The following is a 20,220-nucleotide window of genomic DNA, read 5'->3' as shown; positions in this document are numbered from 1 at the left end:
GGAGCTAAAGACACCCTCAAAACATCCATAAGCACGAATTGTCAGGTGATGTAGGTTAGGAATTAGTTTTAATGGTTTAAGTTGCTGGAGAAATGATTCAGAATAGAATTTAGCGAAATAATTCATTTCATTTCATTTTGTTATTAATAACAAAACACAAATGACCTATTCGACTGAATCTGAAATGTCTTAGATTGTAAATGACCAATGTTTATTGGAGCTATATGTTACTAACTCCTTATTCTCATGTTGCTCTATGTGCTCTGTGAATTGTTGGTTCAGAAGTACCTGTATGGTGTTTCCAAGTTATATAGGCTTTCTAAATTTAATAGGATTGTAGTTTTTCTCTATCAAAGACAAAGATTGATCCTAACATATGAAATATTATACTATGACTAGTAAAATAAGATCTACCATAATATCTAACCTCTTGCCTGAAATATGAATAAAGAATAGGTTATTAACAATTATATGCAAACCATATACATTTTCCCAATTCTGAAATGTCTATAATTCCTTATTAAATTAACATACAATGTTGAGCCAAGTTTTAAAACTATACAGTATTAGAATAATCAAGCAGCTAAGAATTTTGTGTTTTCACAGTATCCAGGAAAATTAAAGCAGCCTACCACTGAAACTGAAACTACTTTTTGAAAGTCATGGATTCAATTATAACAGTTCTGACTTCAGATTATAATATCCTTGCCCATGCTTACATTTAATAGAAAATAATAATTTCCCAAGAACATAAAAGTATAGCTTAATATTAGTTTGTATGTTACATATCCTATGGCATTTTAGTCTTTCTTTAGAAATGAAAAGAGTTGGCTAATATGACTCCACGTTCCATTCAAATTTAAGACCTCATCCAAGCTATTTGTACACAACACAGTGATACTCTAGGTTAGACATACAGGTGGCTGCAATTCAGCCATACTCTACAAATGTCATTGCAGGACACTTGTATTTTATTGTCTACAGCAATTTACCCTGGTTGCTTATGGGAAATTATGGTTTGGCCTCCTCCATGAACTAGTTTCTAGAGAATCGGTGCAAAAGTGGCAACACTTGGGGGGGGGGGATTACATCCAGTGAATTAAACTCTTGAATGTGAACCATGGCACAAAATATTTCACTTTAAAGGAAAATGTAATCATTATGAATTTGCAGTATATATCTTGACTTGCTTGTTAAATTACCAAATTAGATGTTCTTACAGGACCTTTTTAATTCTTGGTTTATGGTACACTGTGGATTCAAGGATTAACTTTAAACTGACATGTGAATTAACCCTTTCTAACAGAGTAATTAAGTTTTCTGTTGTTGCTTCAGCTCCGTAATTGTCAGAAATGATGTCTCCTATACACTAGATATATTTCTTGTTAATAACATGTAAAAGTATTAGCCTCTTATTCATATCCACTGAAAAATCCAAATTACTTTTTTTGGGCAATGAAACAATGGCTGGTTATTCATAATCATTTATATTGGGCTAGAGAATCTCAAGTATGTTACCTTTCATTATATACAGGGTTTATGAAATCATTCAGCTCTGTCACAGACATAACCGTAACTTATCTTTATTATGTTTATCAACATATCAGCAAATGTCATAGTATCAGTTTGCAACAACAGGAAATGCCTCTAATGTGGTAACCTTTACATGCTCCCTGGGGCAATTTCATTTCTTTCAGTGCAGAAAGTACCCTGAACTTTTGCCCAAATATGAAAGGTTCTAGAACTACAAAAAATAAGCAAAGCATACCTGAACAGCACAGTAAGCTAAATAAATTATCTACTTGGGTTTTCAAATTGAAGTATCCAGCCCCTCATTTTCAGAAGTAACTTCCAAGGCTGCTTTTCTCTCCTAACAAAATTTCAGCTGCCTATTCTACCTGCTAGAGTTCATGGACTGTGTAACATATTATCCCATGGTCCTTTGCCAATGATTTCCATTGCCTCACATCAATTAACTTGCTCTGAGCTTTCCTGGTTTACATTCACTTTTGCATAACAGAATTCACTTATGCTTTTTTTGTTGCCTCTGAGCAGATAATTACATTACTTGTTTCCACTACCCAATACCACTACTATAGTTATATAGGGTATTATGATCTTAGAAATTCATAATTCACAAAAAATTTAATATTGGGATATGCACGCACACACATCACTCAGGGTTGATTCTTGTGACCAAAAGCTCCTCCAATTTTTTTTGGATGAGCTTTTGGTCACAAAGACTTCCAGGTTTTCAATGATCCAGGCCAAAATGTGATCAAGAACTGAGTTCTACAAAAATCAAACTAAATCTTCACAAATTAAAGCACATAGCATTAGACTAAACAAAAAGCACAACAATTTAGTCTGAAACCATAATTATTTATGCTTTTCAAAGAGTTTCATGATATATTATTGTACAAATTGGATACTAACAGAGAATTATGAAGGCTATATACAACACCACATCAGCCAATCCCAACATCAATGAATAACATCAGATTCAACTCAGGAACAGCTGAGAATTCCAGGAATCCAACTTACCATCAACAGCCACAATATTTCCAAACAAACAAAATCATTCTGTGCTACTACAGCTTGACAAACCAATACAGCATTTTTTTGAACTCAACAGCCAAGTTACTTGCTAAACATTTATTTTATAATAGTCAAAAACCATATTGATTGACACACTACTTTTTGTAACATTTTTGTCACAAAAGCAGTATTTATGTATGCTAGTACCTATCCAGATTAGAGAATTAAGTAAATTCTATCACTTACTGTTGGCAGAAATGTATTGAAATTGATTTCCCTAGCATTATTGTGAATTATCTACATTGCATAATTTTATTAATGTTTAGTCAAAAGTAAGTCCCGCTGTATTTTTTATGGTTTATATCAGGCAAAAATGGATTGCAGCTTTGCATTGCCTGACCGAACACAATGGCATTTATTTCTGAGAAGCACTAATAGGTTCACCATGAATTTCTCCTCAAAGTTATTGGCATCAAGGAGCTTTTCCATTCTCTGCTCCTACAATTCATAACTATTCTGAATTATATCATTATAGCTGCTAGCATTATTTATGGTGGCATTTATATTTAACATAAGAAACTCAGACAGGAGATAAGAAACAGGTCACACTAGAATTAGTAATACTGAGGCAAAGATGGCAATTATCATTTTTTAAAAATCATTTGGTTGGGGGCAATGGAGAAAATACAATATATATTAAGCAAGGAAAGCATTTGAAGATCATGTATTTCAAGATGTGACAGAAACAGAAGCAAATGTCACAATATTTAAATGATTATGTGAGGGAAACATAATTTTGCTTCCCTAAAGATAAATCCTACAGGAATCAATTCACCCCATTAAGATCAATAATGACACTTTATTTTAAGGTTCAGGCTTGTCCAACTTAAATCTTCAACCAGCAGTAGTCTCCTAAAAATAATGGGGCACACGGAAGCACAATTTAGTTTTGGAAAAACAAGGGCCTTTAGATCCTAACTTCCCCAAAGTTAGGAGAGCTAACTATCTTCTTCCTCATGTATCCTGAATACCAAACATTGAAATAATGGTTGAAGGATTGCAAATGGATTTTATTTGTGATACAGGATCATCAAACACACACATAGCAAAGACACAACCTGTGCTAGTGGGTTTTTTTTAAAGTACAGTACAGAGCAGTCAGCTCACCCAGAGATATTTTTTACCCATCACAAATTCTGGAAAGAAGGGGGGGGAAAGGGGGGGATAGGGAAGCACTAACAAATCCAGTGATATCTTATTAAAAGACCACAGAATTGCATGGAATCTCAATTTTACTAGTACACCGCTGAGCTTCAGCAGCAATGACTCTCTCTCTCTCTCTCTCTCTCTCCCAACTGTAACAGCATCAGCAATCATAATGGCATTTAACAAAAAAAAAAAAGGCAAGCAAGCTCCGAGAGAGAAATAAATGGACGAATGCCAGAGCAGATCTCATTCCTTTTGGAAAAGGTACCAAAAGGGAGAGAGAGGGGGAAAAAAGGGGGGGGGGGGTCGAGAAAGGAAGGGAGGAAAAAAAGAGAGAGAAGCCCGGTGGAAACTGACTATCACGAAGGCAAGGGAAAAGAGGGAGAAGAGAGATGGGCCATCCATGCACCACCACCAGCAGCAGCGCGCAAGGGAAGAAGGAAAAAAAAAAAGGAGGCGGCGGCGAATCCGATCCAGCGGACCGGGCCTATTCTGAAGCCTGCAGCCGGGAGAGGTTGCGGCGGGCAGAAGTTTGGGGGGTTTCAGGAACGGGGGAGGGAAAAAAAGGGGGGGCGAGGGCGGCGGGGGAATCAGGGTGGGGTCGGGCGGCGGGGAGGGGACGAGGGCGGGGCGGGACGGACGGGCGGGAGGCCGAGCGGGGTTCCGCCCGAGGCGAAGCCGGAGAGCCGGACAGGGGCGGGGCCTGACGAGGCAACCCGGCTCGCTGGGCGAAGCTGCCCGCCGCAGCCCCGGCTGCTTTGAGGGGGGGGGATGTGAGAAAAAAGGGGAAAACGGGCGGGAAGAGGCTGAGGCGCCCCGGAGGCTCTTCCCCCGCCTGCCCCGCTCCCGCTCCCTGCTCCGCGCTGGGGAAGGGCCCTAAGGTGAACGGGAGGGCGGGAGGCGAGGGAGCGACAGCCGGGCGGGTCTCTTACCTGAGGAGGCGGCTGCGGCCCGCGGCGTGTTTCAAAGCTGGGGCTGAGGAGGAGAAGCGCGCTGGGGGCGGGGCGCGGCAGGCGGGCGTCTTGCGCCCCCACCCCCAGCGCAAGGGGCGTTCTCCGGCGGCTGCTCCGGCGCCGGGATTTCCCAGTAATGCAACAAAAAATGGCGACCACAACAAACCGCCTCCGCTGTCGCCGCTAAGCGCATGCGCCCCGCCGGCGTAGCCACGTGAGGCAGCGGGCCGGGAGAAGCAGAGAAACGACGGGGGATGGGGAGAGAGGGGGGAAAAAAAGTGGGGGGGTATGAAGAAAAAGAAATGGATGCCCGCCCGCTAGGAAGGTGCGTGTTCCCTGCCGAGGATGCGCATGCGCCGGAGTCTGCAGCCCGTGCAGCTGGGCGTATATGCATCCCGGCATCCTCCCCCCCGCCCCATTTGCAGAATGGCATCGGCGAAGCCTAGAACATTTTCTACGTGACATAGAAGGAAAGGGTAGCAGGATGGGCTGCACCATTGAAGAGCGAGCGGGAGGGGGGGGAAGGAAGGAGGGGGAGGGAAGAAAAACTCCCTTTAGGGTCCCCCCCCCCAAAAAATGGTCTTCCAGGTGTGGGTGGAAATACGGGGAAAAGCGATCTATTGCCGCGTTGGAGGGAAGATTTTTTTTTTCCTTGAGCTAATTTTTCAAGGTTTGGTGAGGAGGAAGGAACAACGCGCTCTGCAATGCCCTAACGGTATTGGCAAATCGATGGGTAGGATTAGCACATTTCAGTTTCGCAGGCACCGGATCCCTCTCCTTGGTATCACCCCTGAAAAGGAGCAGCGCAGGGGAAGTCTTTTTCCCATTCCGCCCCCCCCCTTACGACCCCCACCCCAATCGGTTTGCTGGCGAAGATTAAGCCATTTTTTAAATTAAAAAAAAAACTTCCAGGTTCCAAAACACATCCAGGTTCCGTAACACGAACATGAAATAATGCACAGGACCCCAACCCTTTCTGGACAGCATTTAATAAAAGCATTTTTTTTTAAAAAAAGAAAAGAAAACCCTTCAACATCCCCACTGCTGAACAACTTTGAGGAATTGAATGCTATGAGAAAGCTAAGACCGCCTAGCCTGAAATCTTGGAATTGACATTACCTTAATGGCATAAAGATGCTGTAGCATGGAATCTGGTGGAGTTACCTATGGATGGTGCCATTGCAACATGCAGTGGTTGTGTGTCAGGGAAGCTTTGGATATAACTAGTGCATCTGGACCAGAGGATTTTAAAAAAGGGGGAAAAAAGAGCTATTCTTTTTACAATTCTTTGGCTACTTACAAAGAACTGAGGTTTTGCTCACTTTGTTAGTTTATTACAGAAACCCTAGAATCCAGATTTCAGGTTTCTTTCCTCTTAAGATAGTAAATGTTTCGAAATATGAATTGTCAAACAGCTATCATATACACTGTACAGTATCTACCACATCAGCCCTGAAAATCTGTTAAAACTTAACAATAATCAGCAAGGACCCAGAGATATGATTTGTAATTCCCATAAATCTGAGAAAAAGTCTATATAAGTCACTTAAAAAAAAGGAGATACTTTTGTAAGGCTTTTACAGTATAACAGTTCCTCCTACATTCCAATTTGGCTTTCTTCCCCACCTTGTTATCAATTTAAATGTTAATCTGAACTGTTCCTGAATCCAAGGCACTGGGATTTTATTTTTATATTTTTGGCAAGGCTTTAAAATTGGAGATGAGAGGCAGTTTGGTATTAAAAAGGCATCCAGCTAGAAAGCAAGAGATCATGAATTCTTCTGCCTCAGACATGAAGCAGCTTGGGTGATTTTGGGCCAGTCAGTCTCTCTGTCTCAGGAAGAAGACAATGGCAAGGCACTTCTAAACAACATTGCCACAAACACTGCAGGGAGCCCATGCAGCTGCCAAGAGTCGAAACAGACTTGGGAAGCAAAAATAAGCAAATCTGAAAATGGTCAACCAAAAATCAAAATGGAAATAAATCACCTTAGCATCTAACTGCCAACACTCTATACACATTTCACTAATCTACTTTGTTTAATATTGTTTTATGATGGAAAGTGTTTTTAATACTTCACATATACATTATTTTAAAATGGTGGATGCAGAGATTGGGCAGGAGGTAAGCACAGTTAATGAATGAAAGAGTAAGGCTAGCATTCCTTGAACCAGTCTGTTTTGTTAATTTTTGCAAGTTTTGCCTCGCTCTCAAAACTACAAACAATCTAGCAGGTCTCTATATTACTTATTTTAATAAAAAATGTACACATTTCAGAATGCCACGGAACATAGATGCAATATAGCATCTTAGACTGTTGAGTCCCAGGCAGTAGCAAGAATCCTGACATAAAAAGAAGTACGAAAAGTCCTTTTGCCCTTATAGCAACAGGCATCAATTATTTTTATGTGTTTTGCTTCTTCGGTTTAGGTGGTGGCCTGTAAGAGAAGGAAGATTAGATTAATTTTTTTAACGTTTATAAGCACAATAGAAAGGAGAGCATCTGTTACCTGAATTGGAACTAAACAAGGACACCCCAATCCTTAATATGTGGCAAAACTATCCAATGTACAATGCAATATTTTCAGGCTTTGCCTACCAAACTTTTAATAAAGTCTTCATTCCTAAAAATATCTACTTGAATCCCAGTTTTATACAATTTCAGAGGTAATCTTTGAACAACTATCCCATGCTTCAGACTTTGCTGTAGCTGCAAAGAAAGACTCAGAGATATAACAGCAATAGTAGAGGCTGGTTTTCCAGGAGGCAGGACAGGGAGCAAAATGAAAAATAAAAAATGCACAAGCTTATCTCAAGTTTGAATGAATCAAGTTAGGCCAAAACATGTCTTTGATTCACCCAATGTTGCAGGTTCAAGAACAACCGAATGCACTATATGCCAAGTCTCAAGAGTAAATCTTTCTTGACATCATCCAATGAAAGGGAGAAGCATTAACAAAAAAAAAAGGCACTTGGAGAGATATTTCTCTTCAATCCACACATACTAGGTTAGTTGGAGAAGAAATGCTATTATTGGGAACAACGTTGACATAGGGATTCTACAGGTTTGAAGGTTGAATGAGATAATGTATATTTTGAATTGTCTACAGAGATTCTCAGACATCCAGGTCATGGTTGTCCCAAAGATGCTTTTTCAAGAGGCAACTGAATGTTTTAGTTTTTCTTTGAAGATGTTTTGCTTCTCATCCCAGAAGCTTCTTCGGCCCTGAAGAAGAGCTGAAGCAGCTTTTTGGATGAAAAGCAAAATGTCTTCAAAGAAAAGCAGAAAGTCTAGTTGCCTCTTGAAAAAGCACCTTTGGGACAACATTCCGAATGATCCTGGCTAAGCAATACCTGTTGTTGTTGGAGGGTGGATAAGATGGAAGAACAAATCATATTTTACTGGCAATTAAATACCACCTTCCCAAATCCAGGGCACACAGAATTTCACCAGCGGCCTCTGGTTTCCCCATACCTGTATATGCCAACCACCACAGCATGATCTCGCTCATATGGCTCCAAAGTCAGTTGTTCCTGGGGTTTCATGTTTTCCTGCTGCATTTTTTTTACTTCTGATGCAAAAACTGCTTCAGGGGCCGCTGTTGAATCAATACAGTTGGCCTGGAAGACAGGGGAATGGATAAACACACCAAATCCTCAACTCCAACTAGATTAGGGGACACTTTACCACTCCCATCAAATATTGGGATACAAAGCAGGGATCACTAACAACAATCATACTATAAGATTTCCCCATATTGGCCCAAGATCCTACAGCCAGAAAATAAAACTTAAATCAAGATGAAAGCCTTACTTTGATGGAGATAACAAAATGACCACCGTTCTTCAAAAAGTTGTGTGCATTTAAGGCAACAATACGTGACTGATCAGGCTGAGCTACATCTGCGAAAATGACATCTACCATGCCTGCAAAGAGAACACATATATCAGAACATCTACAGGCTACATGCAAAGCCTTTAATTTATAGCTTATGTTACAATTAGTATGTAATCATATACCTAACTATTAATCTAGCTTAGTATTTCTCAACTTTGGCAACTTTACATTGTGTGAACTTCAACTGTCAGAATTCCCAAAGCAGCATGCCACCGAGGGTTAGAAGAACTGACCTTATTACAGCGCCCACCCAGATTGGGGAAGTTGTAAGTCAACTTTGTAAAGTGTAGGCAGTTAAGCGAAATGGACGCCAACAATGAAGATACAGAATTTTATGTATCTGCAAAACACAGCTTGGGCACCGAACATCCTGGAACATTTTGTTCTGGGAAAAACAGGTCTTGAAGATTCCTACTGATTTCTTATATTCTTAAAATTCTGCTATTCCTTTGTTCAAAGCGTAGGATAGAGCACAGGTGGGCAACTAAAGCAATTTTATGACGTGGATTTCAACTCCCAGAATGATAGCTCGGAAATTCTGTGAGATGAAATCCACAGGTCGTAGGGTTTCTATAGTTGCTCTACACCCACCTCCACCCCAAAACCCGGAATAGAAGAAGAAAGGACATCCTGGTCAGTGTCTCTTCACACTTCTACCATCGGGCAGAAGACATCAAAGCATAGCCAGCCAAACAAATAGGTTTAAAAATATTTTGTATCCTTGGGCTGTTAGACTCTTAAACTCAATCACAATTACTCCACTCACGCGGAAGCGTATGACTAGTTCCCCCCCCCCTTATTACTTTGCTAGGGATTATTCTTTATACTATTTATGTTGTTTGTATTTGTTGTCATGGATTGCACCAGTGAGGCTAAAACCAATATTGTTATATACACGATGTACAATGATAATAAAGGCTATACTACGAGAAAGCAATATAGGGACTCCCCTCTAAGAAACTCTTAAATTAGCACACATGGGTCTCTTTGGGCAGGAATCATAGCTCTACATCTCTTACCAATCAACATGCGATATTTGTGTGGGTGTCGTGCATCTTCAATGACAGGAATGATGTTGGTCCGTTTTTTTGCTACATTGATGAGATCACGACCTGAGCGATGGGAGAACTCCACAGCATACACAAGCCCTTCCTATTTAACCAGAAACAGGAAGGAAGGAGAATCGGTGCCTTGCTTGGCTACATATATATATATGGAGGCTAACAGACAAAGTATTCATATCTTTGTGAGTGCTGTTAAATGAAACTATTTAAAAGTTAATTATTTGGAAAAGTAATGTCCAATCCTATGCAAGTAAGTTTTCTCTGTGTTTCTTCCCTTGATCTTTTTCTTTAGCTAGGTATTATTGTAATAGAGACGTGTGGCTCATCCTCACAATTATATTTGATTCAGTATTAGATTTTTATCCCACCTTTACAGCATTACTTTATAAGTAACTCAAGGCAGCAAACTAATAATTTATAAACTAATACTCCCGCTTTATTTTTCCCCATAACAACCCTGCGAGGTGAATTGGACTGAAAGAGGAAGGACTGACCCAAGGTCATCTAGCTGGCTTTTATGGTTTCCAGCTCAGTATCTTAAGAACTACACCAAACTGGCCCTCCATGGTGGATCCCCAACTGGTAACCATTTCTCCTCTTCCCTCATCTCGTTTGTGATAGGCCATTGAGGAAGAGATTGTCTCCGCTCATCCAAAAAATCTAAAAATGAGGCCCAATGCAATTTTTGATTGATACTGAGGCCAGTTAATATCCATGGAAATGGTAATTATTCTTCTATCTAACCCTATACCTCTATTTATTTCTAGTTTGTTAATCATCTTACTTCCTATAAGTAATACTACACCGACTGTATAAAAGTGTAAAATAAAATAAACAGAATGATAAATATATAGAGAACTATGCTAGAACCATGGAAACAATATATATAAATATGTATGAATATGTGTGTATAAATAAGAGATAAATGGTGGGAACTAGCAGGTATAATACTATGTATATTGTATATTGTAAAAATAGCTGATACTACCAGTATATCGTTGTGGCAAAGCTGAAACTGTGATGCAAAATGAGGAAAAATCTACAATAAAAACTTTTTTGAAAAATCCATGGAAATGTATTAAGGCTTAGGGAAATTGTTTTGCCTAAGGATTCAACAGGAATTAACTGTGATACAATTGCAGCAGCAGGAGGAGGAGCCTATGGCAAGGATAAGGCACTCTTAACGTTTACTCAAGTTATCGTCATTATTTTGGCTTCTGAGCAGTTTCTTACCGATCCCACTATGTCGGAGACATGAGACACTGTTGTTCCTGAAGCTGCTCCCAAGTATAACACTTTTGCTCCTGGCTTGATATGAATCTGATCAATGCCTCCGAGGATGGCAGCAGCCAACTTAGAACGAAAGGGGTTCCAGGCACGGTATTCCACTTTGGTTTCACCCTCCTGGAGTTGAAAAGCAAAGCATCCTGGATTGAGAAAGCCTTTATAAAATGAAAGGATCCTTTGGGACATGCTTCTAACTTGACCATTGGTAGCTCTGAAGTTATGATCGCAACCGAGACCATAACTTTCATTCCTAGGCAAGGTGACTAAGGAGTTGGGCCTGATTTTAACATCATCCTTTTGCCAGTTAACCAAATCACTGCAGCTGTTGAGAGAATTGTGCAGCTGATAAACAAATCCAGCTTCCATCATTGATTTTGCTTGTGGGAAGCTGGCTGGGAAGCTTACAAATGGTGATCACATGACTCCTGGGATGCTACAACTGTCGTATGTGTGAAGAGCGGTTGTAAATAACTTTTTTCAGTGCTACTGTAACTTATACCTATCTCTAAACAAATGGTTGTAAGTTGAGGACTACCTGTATCCCCAACGGCACTTAAAGAAAATCCTACGGCTAATCTAGTGAAAAGAAGGACTAGGGGAGACATGATAGCAGTGTTTCAATATTTGAGGGACTGCCATAAAGAAGGGGGTGGTGGTGTTTCAACCTAGCTTCCAAAGCACCAGAAGGCAAGAAAAGAAATGGATGGAAACTCAACAAGGAGAGAAGAAACCTACAACTAAGGAGAAAATTTGTTAACGGTAAAAACTACCAGTGGAACGGTTTGCCTTCAGGAGTAGTATGCTCCATCTCTGGAGGATTTTAAGAAGAGCAGATTGGACAGCCACTTGTTTGGAAAGGTTTAGGGTCTCCTGCTTGAGCATTGGGTTGGAGTCCCCAACTCCCGGCCCACTATCAGGCTGTGGTCTATTTGCAAGTGGGCTGTGGACTGGCGTGCACATATGCAACTTGACTCATGGGAACGGTGGGCCAGCGGGCACACATGCACCGTTCCACTTGCAGTCAAGCTGCGTATGCGTGTTGACTCACCACTCACAAGAGTTGAGCTGCGCGCGTGTGGCCTGGCTCCCCGGTTGAGGATCGCTGGACTAGAAGACTTCCAAGGACCTCAACACTCTTATTCTATGTTTCCTCTTTCTGGTAGGTGTTCCATTGTCCTATAATTCTCCAAAGCATTCCCTGATACTCACCTCTACTGATATTCTCTTCTCTCCGTATACTGATTCTCCGGGTACCAGATTTAGTGTGACTAATGCATCTTCTTTTCCTCTGCAGATGAAGATGCCTAAGTATACACAAGATTAATTAATATAGTAGTCATAGAGATTTAAAGATTTAAATGCCTTGGCTTTTAGTCAACATTCTAAGAGCACAGTTTGTAGAATATGACACAGAGGGAGGAAATGTAGTTGTTGTTTCCCCATCCTTCAATTATTCCCAGGCAATTCTTCCTTATTGAAAAGAACCAATAGTATACAAATAAAACCCTAATCGCGGATCCATAACTTAGACCCCATGGCTGGTTATTCAAAAACAACCCTTATGTTGTTCAACTAGATTTATTCTCAGAAAAGCAAGCACAAGACTACAGTCATCATCTCAGTCAACAGCAAGGAGACCTTGGGCCTATTTCGTCCTATTGCTGCAACTTTCTAAGTTTGTCAAGAAGCCAGATGGAAATTTCAAATAACATAACAGGAAAAACAACCATCTCTTTAAAACATGTCTATGTCAACAGCTCGTGAACTCTCTTTCCAAGAATTTGTAATATACATACTATGCAGCCTGTGTTTATTTGTATTCCGAGTAACGCATTCAGCTTATTATAGCTCGGAATTTAAACACTCATGCAGTAGCCATTGGTAACAAGGGATTACACAGAGACACATGCATGGAATTTTATACAGGCAAACGAGCCGGCAGGGCAGAGGCCAAATGGGGGAGCATTCTTTCTCCCCCCTCAAAACCTGGCATGAAAATTAAACTAGATGAAACCCTGCCTCTCCTGCTCAACACTGAGAGGGACAGAGCAAATAACTTTAAAGGGCTTATTTACAACAGTGACAACTAGAATATTTCCAGATTTAGCAGCTTCAAGATCTTGTTAGATGTATTACTTTCCAGTGGGGAAAGAAAGGCATTATATTTCTTTTATGTTATTAAAACCAACAATCCAAGTTCTGTACTTGCTTGGCTTAACAATGGCTTCCTATGAGATTACTGCCTGTCTTTAAAATTTAAAGAAACATTTTTTAAAAAAATTAAAACACCACTATGAAGAAAATATTAGTCAGATTAAGCTCTATCTGGACTAAAATATGTGATTTATTTTCAGATAAATAGCCCAATCTAATTGGAGCACAGTGTCAAGCAATCAATGCACAATGAGATGCTAGAATTAAGCCTTAGTATTTGAAAAACGCATCTCACAAATATACAATCCCCCCCCCGTAAATATAGGTAGTCCTTGACTTACAACAGTGCACTTAGTGACTTACAACAGCACTGAAAAAAGGGACGCATTGACATTTTTTCACACTTATGATTGTTACAAGCATCTTCGTGGTTATGTGATCAAAACTCAGACGCTTGGCAACTGACTCATATTTATGACAGTGTCCCGGGATCATCACCTTTCGCGACCTTTTGACAAGCAAAGTCAATGGGGAACCCAGATTCACTTAACAACCATGTTAATAATTTAATAACTGCAGTGATTCACTTAACAACTGTGGCAAGAAAATTTGTTAAATGGGACAAAATTCACTTAACAAATGGTTCACTTAGCAGCAGAAATGTTGGGCTCAACTAGTCTTACCCGTACAATTAAAAAACCAAACTTTCTAGTACTCTACAAAGTCATGTACTTGCAAAGATTCTAAGCATTTATTAGGGAAAGAACGTGAATGTGACTTTTCCCTCCTTGGAAGCAAATTACTGTTCTGAAGATGGACTTTAAATAAAATGGGTCAAAGGAGAGGTATAGTGGAGACAACCTTGCTCACCACCAGCATACCCTAGCAAGCTACTGTGAGGAAATGTGCTTTGGGTTCAAAACAAAACAAAGCAGCTTTACATGAACCAATATTCTACAATGAACAGAGGCTTGTTAATCCTCAATTTCATTGAGGGCCGCATCAGAGCAGTGGTTGACCTGGAGGTGGGGGGTGGGGTGTAGGCGTGGCCAATTGGGTGGGTGTGGCCACCTTACGCCATGTTTCCCGTTTGCATTGGGTAGACTGGTCAAAGCGACGCTGGCCGGCCCCATACATTTTCCAGGACAGCACTGTGGGCCAGATCTGACCACATCGCGGACCGAATCCGGCACATGGGCCTTGTGTTTGACACCCCGGAGCTAAAGAATCTATTCTGGCAATAATTTTGGTCCCAGCTAACAAGGTATTGTTGGAGAAGAGCCATGTTAGTCTATGGTAGCAAAAATAAATAAATATCTAGAATCTGAATCTGGTGTAGAGTGCTTTTTCTTGATTAACACATTTTATCCAAAGATACAAGTAGTCCTCGACAGTTCGTTTAGTGACTGTTCAAAGTTACAACAGCCCTAAAAATTGTGACTATAAGCTTCTGATCTGCAGTTCATTTCATCAGATGCAGAGTTCTCTATTAAGAGGTATAAGCTAATGTGAGTATTTTTATTTATTTTGGAGCACCTTTGAGTTGGTCTTGACACCTGGTGACTGCCTGGACAAGTCCCTGCAGCTTTCTTAGCAAGATTTTTTTTTCAGAAATGTTTTGCCATTGCTTCCTTCTTAGGGTTAAAACTTGACTGCCTGGCCAGCTGCCTAAGATGGGACTAGAATTCACAGCCTCCCAGTTTCTAGCCTAGTGCCTTCACCATTACAACAAACTTTTCATTGGGAATATAAGGCAGTATAATTTGCTGAACGTTTGTGTGCTTTTGTGTGCATTCAAAAATTTATGCTGCCCTTTGAAACAGGGCTTCAAAGTGTGATTTACAGTATTTTTAAAATTATGTATGTGAATACTCTGGACATAACACCGTTACTATGTCCTGATGGAGAGTAAGAGAACATAGGCAACATTTTGACGGTTAAGGGTACACCTAATGTTATTTGAGGTAGTCAGTGTTTTACAGGAAATAAGTTCATGATGCGAAATGGTGATGCCTGAATTTTTGCAGGGAATAATTCTTAGATTTGAGGAAGGAAATTTCTCTTTCTTTTAAAAACACTATTAAGTCTAGTTTACGATTTATTTAGCTTTTTTCCTACTTGTATACTGCCAAATCAATACAGACCTGCGGTGGTTTACAAAATAGTCAATAGAAAACATCCATAAACGGTTAAAATGTCCATAGTAAGTGCCAATCAAATTAAAAATAACCAATTTACTAATCAAGTTCGTAATAAATACAATAATAATGAAAAGTAATCAAAATTAACAGAACCAAGTATTAAAATGAAATAGCAAACCATTTGATCACTATAAATGCAACCAAAGAAAAGGAAATATAAATTATACATGTTTTTCAGCAGAGTTTCATCATATGTAACTCCCACTCTGTTAGAAAGAATGGAGGAATTCTAACCATAAGCTATAATGTCAATCTGACTAAAATAGATTTTAATCAACTATTTCGGAAGGCTGGAGGCACCATTGAGCAATAGTACCTTCTGGCTATCGTTTCCCTTATTTTGAGAAAGTAAAGCTGAACACTAGCCATCTTCCAGGAAAATCATGCTGAAAGGGCCAATTCAAAAGTAAGAGATGGTTCTGCAGATAAGATTCCAAGCCACAGAGGGTTTTAGATCAAAAGCAAATTTCAAATTGCCCATAGAAACCTATTGGTAGCTAATTTAGGGCTCAAGTAGTAATGTAACGTGATCTTGGCTGCTAACCAATCTCCCCCCCCCCCCAATGATCCGCAAAGGCAGTCCCATGAAACATTGCAATACTCTATAATCAAGAAGCATCAAGGATATAAAGCCAACATTGTGAAAATTTACAGGTGATTTTTTTTTAGTCTTTCTTCACTTCAAATCAATAAGAAATTGTATCAAAAATTTTCAACCGCTATTGGAGCTGAAGAAAAAAAAAAGCTTCTGGGATTGCATTCCGTGTGGAGCTCCAGGCTGCCGGGGCCTTTTCTAGACCGATAGCATTGACAAATTCCTTGTATGTCCAATCACACTTGGCCAATAAAGAATTCTGTTCTATCTATTCTATTCTATTATTCCTCCATCAACCTTTTAGCAGAGAAAGCTAAAAAAAATAAAAATTATATCCTTACATTTGAGCCAATATATGACATGCTGGGCAAGTCTTACCTTCATGCCTGTGGGGTTCTATAGTCACCCTTTTGCCTCCTTTGAAGCCACCCCGTCCACCTCGGAAGCCACCTCCTCCTCTTCCACCACCACCTCCTCTTCCACCTCGGAAGCCGCCACCACCACCTCCTCGTCCACCTCGGAAGCCACCTCCACCACCTCCTCGTCCACCTCCAGGAGATCTAAATCCACCTCCTATGAACAATGGGGGAAAGAGATGGCATAGACAGCACCTGGTCAGTATTAAACGGCACCCCCAAAATTGACTTCAAGATAAAACCTTTACCAAGCCAAAGTTTGAGATTGATGATATTAGCTCAACACTTATGCCCAATGTGTTCCCCTCAAAACACAAGTTCTGTGAAAATTAGACCTTTTTAACATTGTATTTCCAACCTAGATTCCCTCCTAAAAATCAAAATTACATAATTGGCAACGTCTTATCACTTCTATTGAAAACAAACCCATAAGCACAGAAAAGATTCAAACCTAGTATAACCCAATAAGTTATACTAGGTTTGGACCTTTATTTGTGACAAATACAGATTTGAACCTGGGCCTGCAGGACCACAGACTTTTTAAAAAAAATAGATTTCCAGAGAAATATCTTTAAGTTTTGCCGTTTTCTTGCAGATGTTTCATTGAGCAACCAGGTAACATCAGAAGCAAATAAATAAGCTCAGAGAGCACCAAGAACAATTCAACCTCATCCACAGATACTCTTTTCTATTAATATATTAAAAGCAAATTTAAGTAAGAACCATAAACCTATATTCATTTTGACAAGCAACAGAATAGGTAAAAGAAAAGGTGTACAGGTAATCCTCACTTAATCAGTGCCCTGTTTAGCAACTACCATATTTTTCAGAGTATAAGACACACCTTTTTCCCTCAAAAGAGGCTGAAAATCTGGGTGCGTCTTATATACTGAATACATCATTTTTTGCCTTCAGAAACCCTGCACCCTTCACCAAAATGGCCTTGCATAGCTTTTAGGAGGCTTCCAGAGAGCTCCTGGGGGCGGAGGAGAGCAGAAATGAGCAAAAAAAGGCTCGCTTTTTGCTCAATTTTGCACCTTCCCCCCAGCCCCCAGGAGCATTCTACAAGCCTCCTAAAGGCTATTTCTTGCCTTTTTGGAAAAGAAAAAAAATCGGGCCTGTTTTTGTGAAAAATGGGCCATTTTGGGGAGGTTTGCAGAGTGCAAAAACTTTTCTTTTTAGTTTGCCTCTTCAAAACCTTGGTGCGTCTTATACTACGGAAAATACGGTATTTGAAGTTACAATGGTGCTGAAAACATAACTTTACAAACTGATCCTTGCACTTATGTCCCTTTGCAGTGTCCTATTGTCACATGACCATCATTTGTACGTCTCACAGCTGTCTTCTGACAAGTAGATTCCGTGGAGAAACTGGCAGTAAAATCTCAAGTCTTAGTTATGCAATGTGTTCACATAACTGTATTGCTTAGCAATGTAGTTGCTGGTCCCAATTATGATGGTTAAGCAAGGACTGTCTGTATACAATTATTGGTACAACTATTCGCAACAGATATCTACTAATCAATATCATTATATTACCCATTAGCTCTTCAGTAAATTGCTCCGTTACTGGGACCAGAATTTAGAAAGCAACATTAGATTCAAAATAAGACAAAGCATGCTCTAAGCAACAGAAATCTCTACCATTATATTTGTTGGTGTGGTAATGGCATTACAACATCTTTTCATGATTGTGCTTCAGGTAATACACTAACAAGGACCAACATGTAATCTCAGAGGAAAAAGTTAACACATCAGATGAACACCAGTTGCATATTGACCAAACTATCAACAGAAAATGCAACTAAGTATAACTTTCAGGTAAATAATGATTTTTGACTTCAGCTCACCAAAGTGGTTGCACTAAATGTGAGATTTTGGCAGATTCTTCTTTGAACTTACTTATATTTTATTAACTGTTTTGAGGGTTGTTTTTGATTCATTTTAACTGTTCGCTTTATTATATGCCACTCAGAGTCATGTTAGTAAGGTTTTTTTTTGGGGGGGGAGGAGGCTATATACTTTTGATAAATAAAATCTACCAGTATCTTTGGTCTCCCCTACTTTAATGATTATGTGGGAATGGCTTTGGGACACAGGAGAGATCTGCAGCCAAGATCATGGTCTGACAGACAAAACTCAAGTCCGAAAGAGGAGGAATGCAGAAAGCACCCCAGAAAAGATCTTCCCCTAGTTTTCAGAAGAGTAAGAATGAGGGGTACTTTCAGACTTACAAGAATGACTTTCAAACTTACAAGAATTAGCTTTGCCAGATAGTCCACACAAGAAGCACAACCAGAATTTTAGGTGTTTTTACTGGAAACTTCCATTCACAAAATCTTTTAAGTTTGCCCATACAACCACCCCACTCCCTCAACTGAGATCTAGGTACCGGTGGGATAGCAGGCTGCCATTCCAAGCCAATGTTGAGAGTTAACAGATTAACAGAGTTGGAAGGGACCCTATAGGTCTTCTAGTCCAACCCCTCCGTTTAAGCAGGTGATCCTACACCATTTCTGACCAATGGCAATGAGATGCGGAGAAAGAGGAGGAAAGGAGAAGAAACTGGTAGGGGTAACAGACCTCGTCCTCCTCGGAAGCCTCCACGCCCTCCACGGTCCCCACGTCCTCCGCGAGGGGAAAAACCTGCAGGCAGAGAGGCAGAGAGTCCCAGTCAGAAATGGTCACAGCAACCCTTGTGCCCGAATCCCCTCCGTTCCCCCAACAGCTGGGCCGTTTAGTCGCCACATAACCGCCGGAAAACAATTCGACCGCGCCGAAGAGGTTTCCTCACACGCGCCTTACCGGGCCGCATGTTTAGAGAGAGCGAGAGCACGCCGGGCACCTCCTACTCCACGCGCCTAAAATTCCGGGGACAGGAAACTCAAGCGCGCAGGGCTTCACACGTCACACGCCGCGGGTCGCACAGGAACTACGCGGGCCCGGCGCGCATGCGCGCCCCGGGGATTTCTGGGCAATGCAGTTTGCTGCAGTGATTTTTCTTTTCTTTCTTTTTTTTGGTTCCTGGTCTCCATCGCTTCTTTCCTTTCACGTTCAAAACGATTAAAAAAAAATGTTCCCCAGCCGAGGCTGGATTAGGAGCGGAGCTGCTGATCCCTGTGGATGTACTTTAGATGCCGCTAAAGGCATTTTATTGCGGAAGGAGGACTAGCAAATGGCGACATTTTAAGTCCTGGCGCATGAAAACCCAGGGCTGGCTAGGAAAATCATCCTTCTCCTGTCAGTTGAAATGCAGAGAGAAAACACACAAATATAATTTATGGCCTTTCCAGGCACGTGAGATCACCGTTAGGATTGTCATCCGATTCAATAAAATTTTAGTGGGTCGTTTCGGGTCTTAAAATCAAGAATGTGTGTAAGATTTGGGGGGGGGGGGGGGAAATGTTCCAAAGAAAAAAGGGTTCTATGTTGCCGCAGAGTTTGCTTTTAGAGCTGGATTTTTCTTTCCGTAGCACGGAATTAATGAAGATTGTCAACTGCAGTTTGTAATATATATATATTTTTATGCTTTAAAGGGAGCTGTACAGAGTGCTTCTGGCTTCCCAATTCATCCAGATACACTTAGCAAATCAAAATGTCCTACATGTAATCTCTGTATTTACTTAGAAGTATATACCTGCAAATTCAGCAAATTTAATACAATATTTATTGTTCTTAAAAATGTAATTCTAGGTTACAAATGTTTGCATGGTTACCTAGAAGTAATCTTTAAATAATATTTGTAATGGAATAAAGATGAACAGTATATCAATTCAATATTATATATGTAACATTTTTATCTCTGAAAAAATGCCTTTGCTTCATATTACTGAATAAACACATATAGCTTCATTCCTGCCTCTAGCTCTCCTTTGAATATACCTGCATTTCTGCAATTTTGGATGTG

At 40.3% G+C, this 20,220-nt stretch overlaps 2 protein-coding genes across 2 annotated transcripts in view; both read right to left on the bottom strand.

The window, feature by feature from the left end:
• The window catches only part of DYRK1B (dual specificity tyrosine phosphorylation regulated kinase 1B), a 30,763-nt gene extending 25,789 nt beyond the window's left edge, over positions 1–4,974 (bottom strand). The window contains exon 1 of the mRNA XM_032228140.1: positions 4,677–4,974. The gene's annotated coding sequence lies outside the window, so the exon portion shown is untranslated. The remainder of the gene's footprint in view (positions 1–4,676) is intronic.
• Positions 4,975–6,001: 1,027 nt separating this feature from the next.
• FBL (fibrillarin) lies at positions 6,002–19,209 on the bottom strand. The gene is made up of 9 exons (XM_032228325.1): positions 19,119–19,209; positions 18,897–18,959; positions 16,276–16,470; positions 12,157–12,251; positions 10,894–11,064; positions 9,616–9,748; positions 8,513–8,625; positions 8,174–8,319; positions 6,002–7,136 (listed from the first exon to the last, which is right to left on the bottom strand). Exons 1-9 carry the CDS (start codon positions 19,126–19,128, stop codon positions 7,103–7,105), a joined length of 960 nt encoding a protein of 319 aa, XP_032084216.1. The 5' UTR covers positions 19,129–19,209; the 3' UTR covers positions 6,002–7,102.
• Between the last annotated feature and the right edge of the window lie 1,011 nt (positions 19,210–20,220).

The sequence above is a fragment of the Thamnophis elegans genome, chromosome 12, assembly GCF_009769535.1.
Source record: "Thamnophis elegans isolate rThaEle1 chromosome 12, rThaEle1.pri, whole genome shotgun sequence".
In the NCBI taxonomy this organism is placed as follows: Eukaryota; Metazoa; Chordata; class Lepidosauria; order Squamata; family Colubridae; genus Thamnophis; species Thamnophis elegans.
This window is presented reverse-complemented; position numbering and strand designations above follow the sequence as displayed.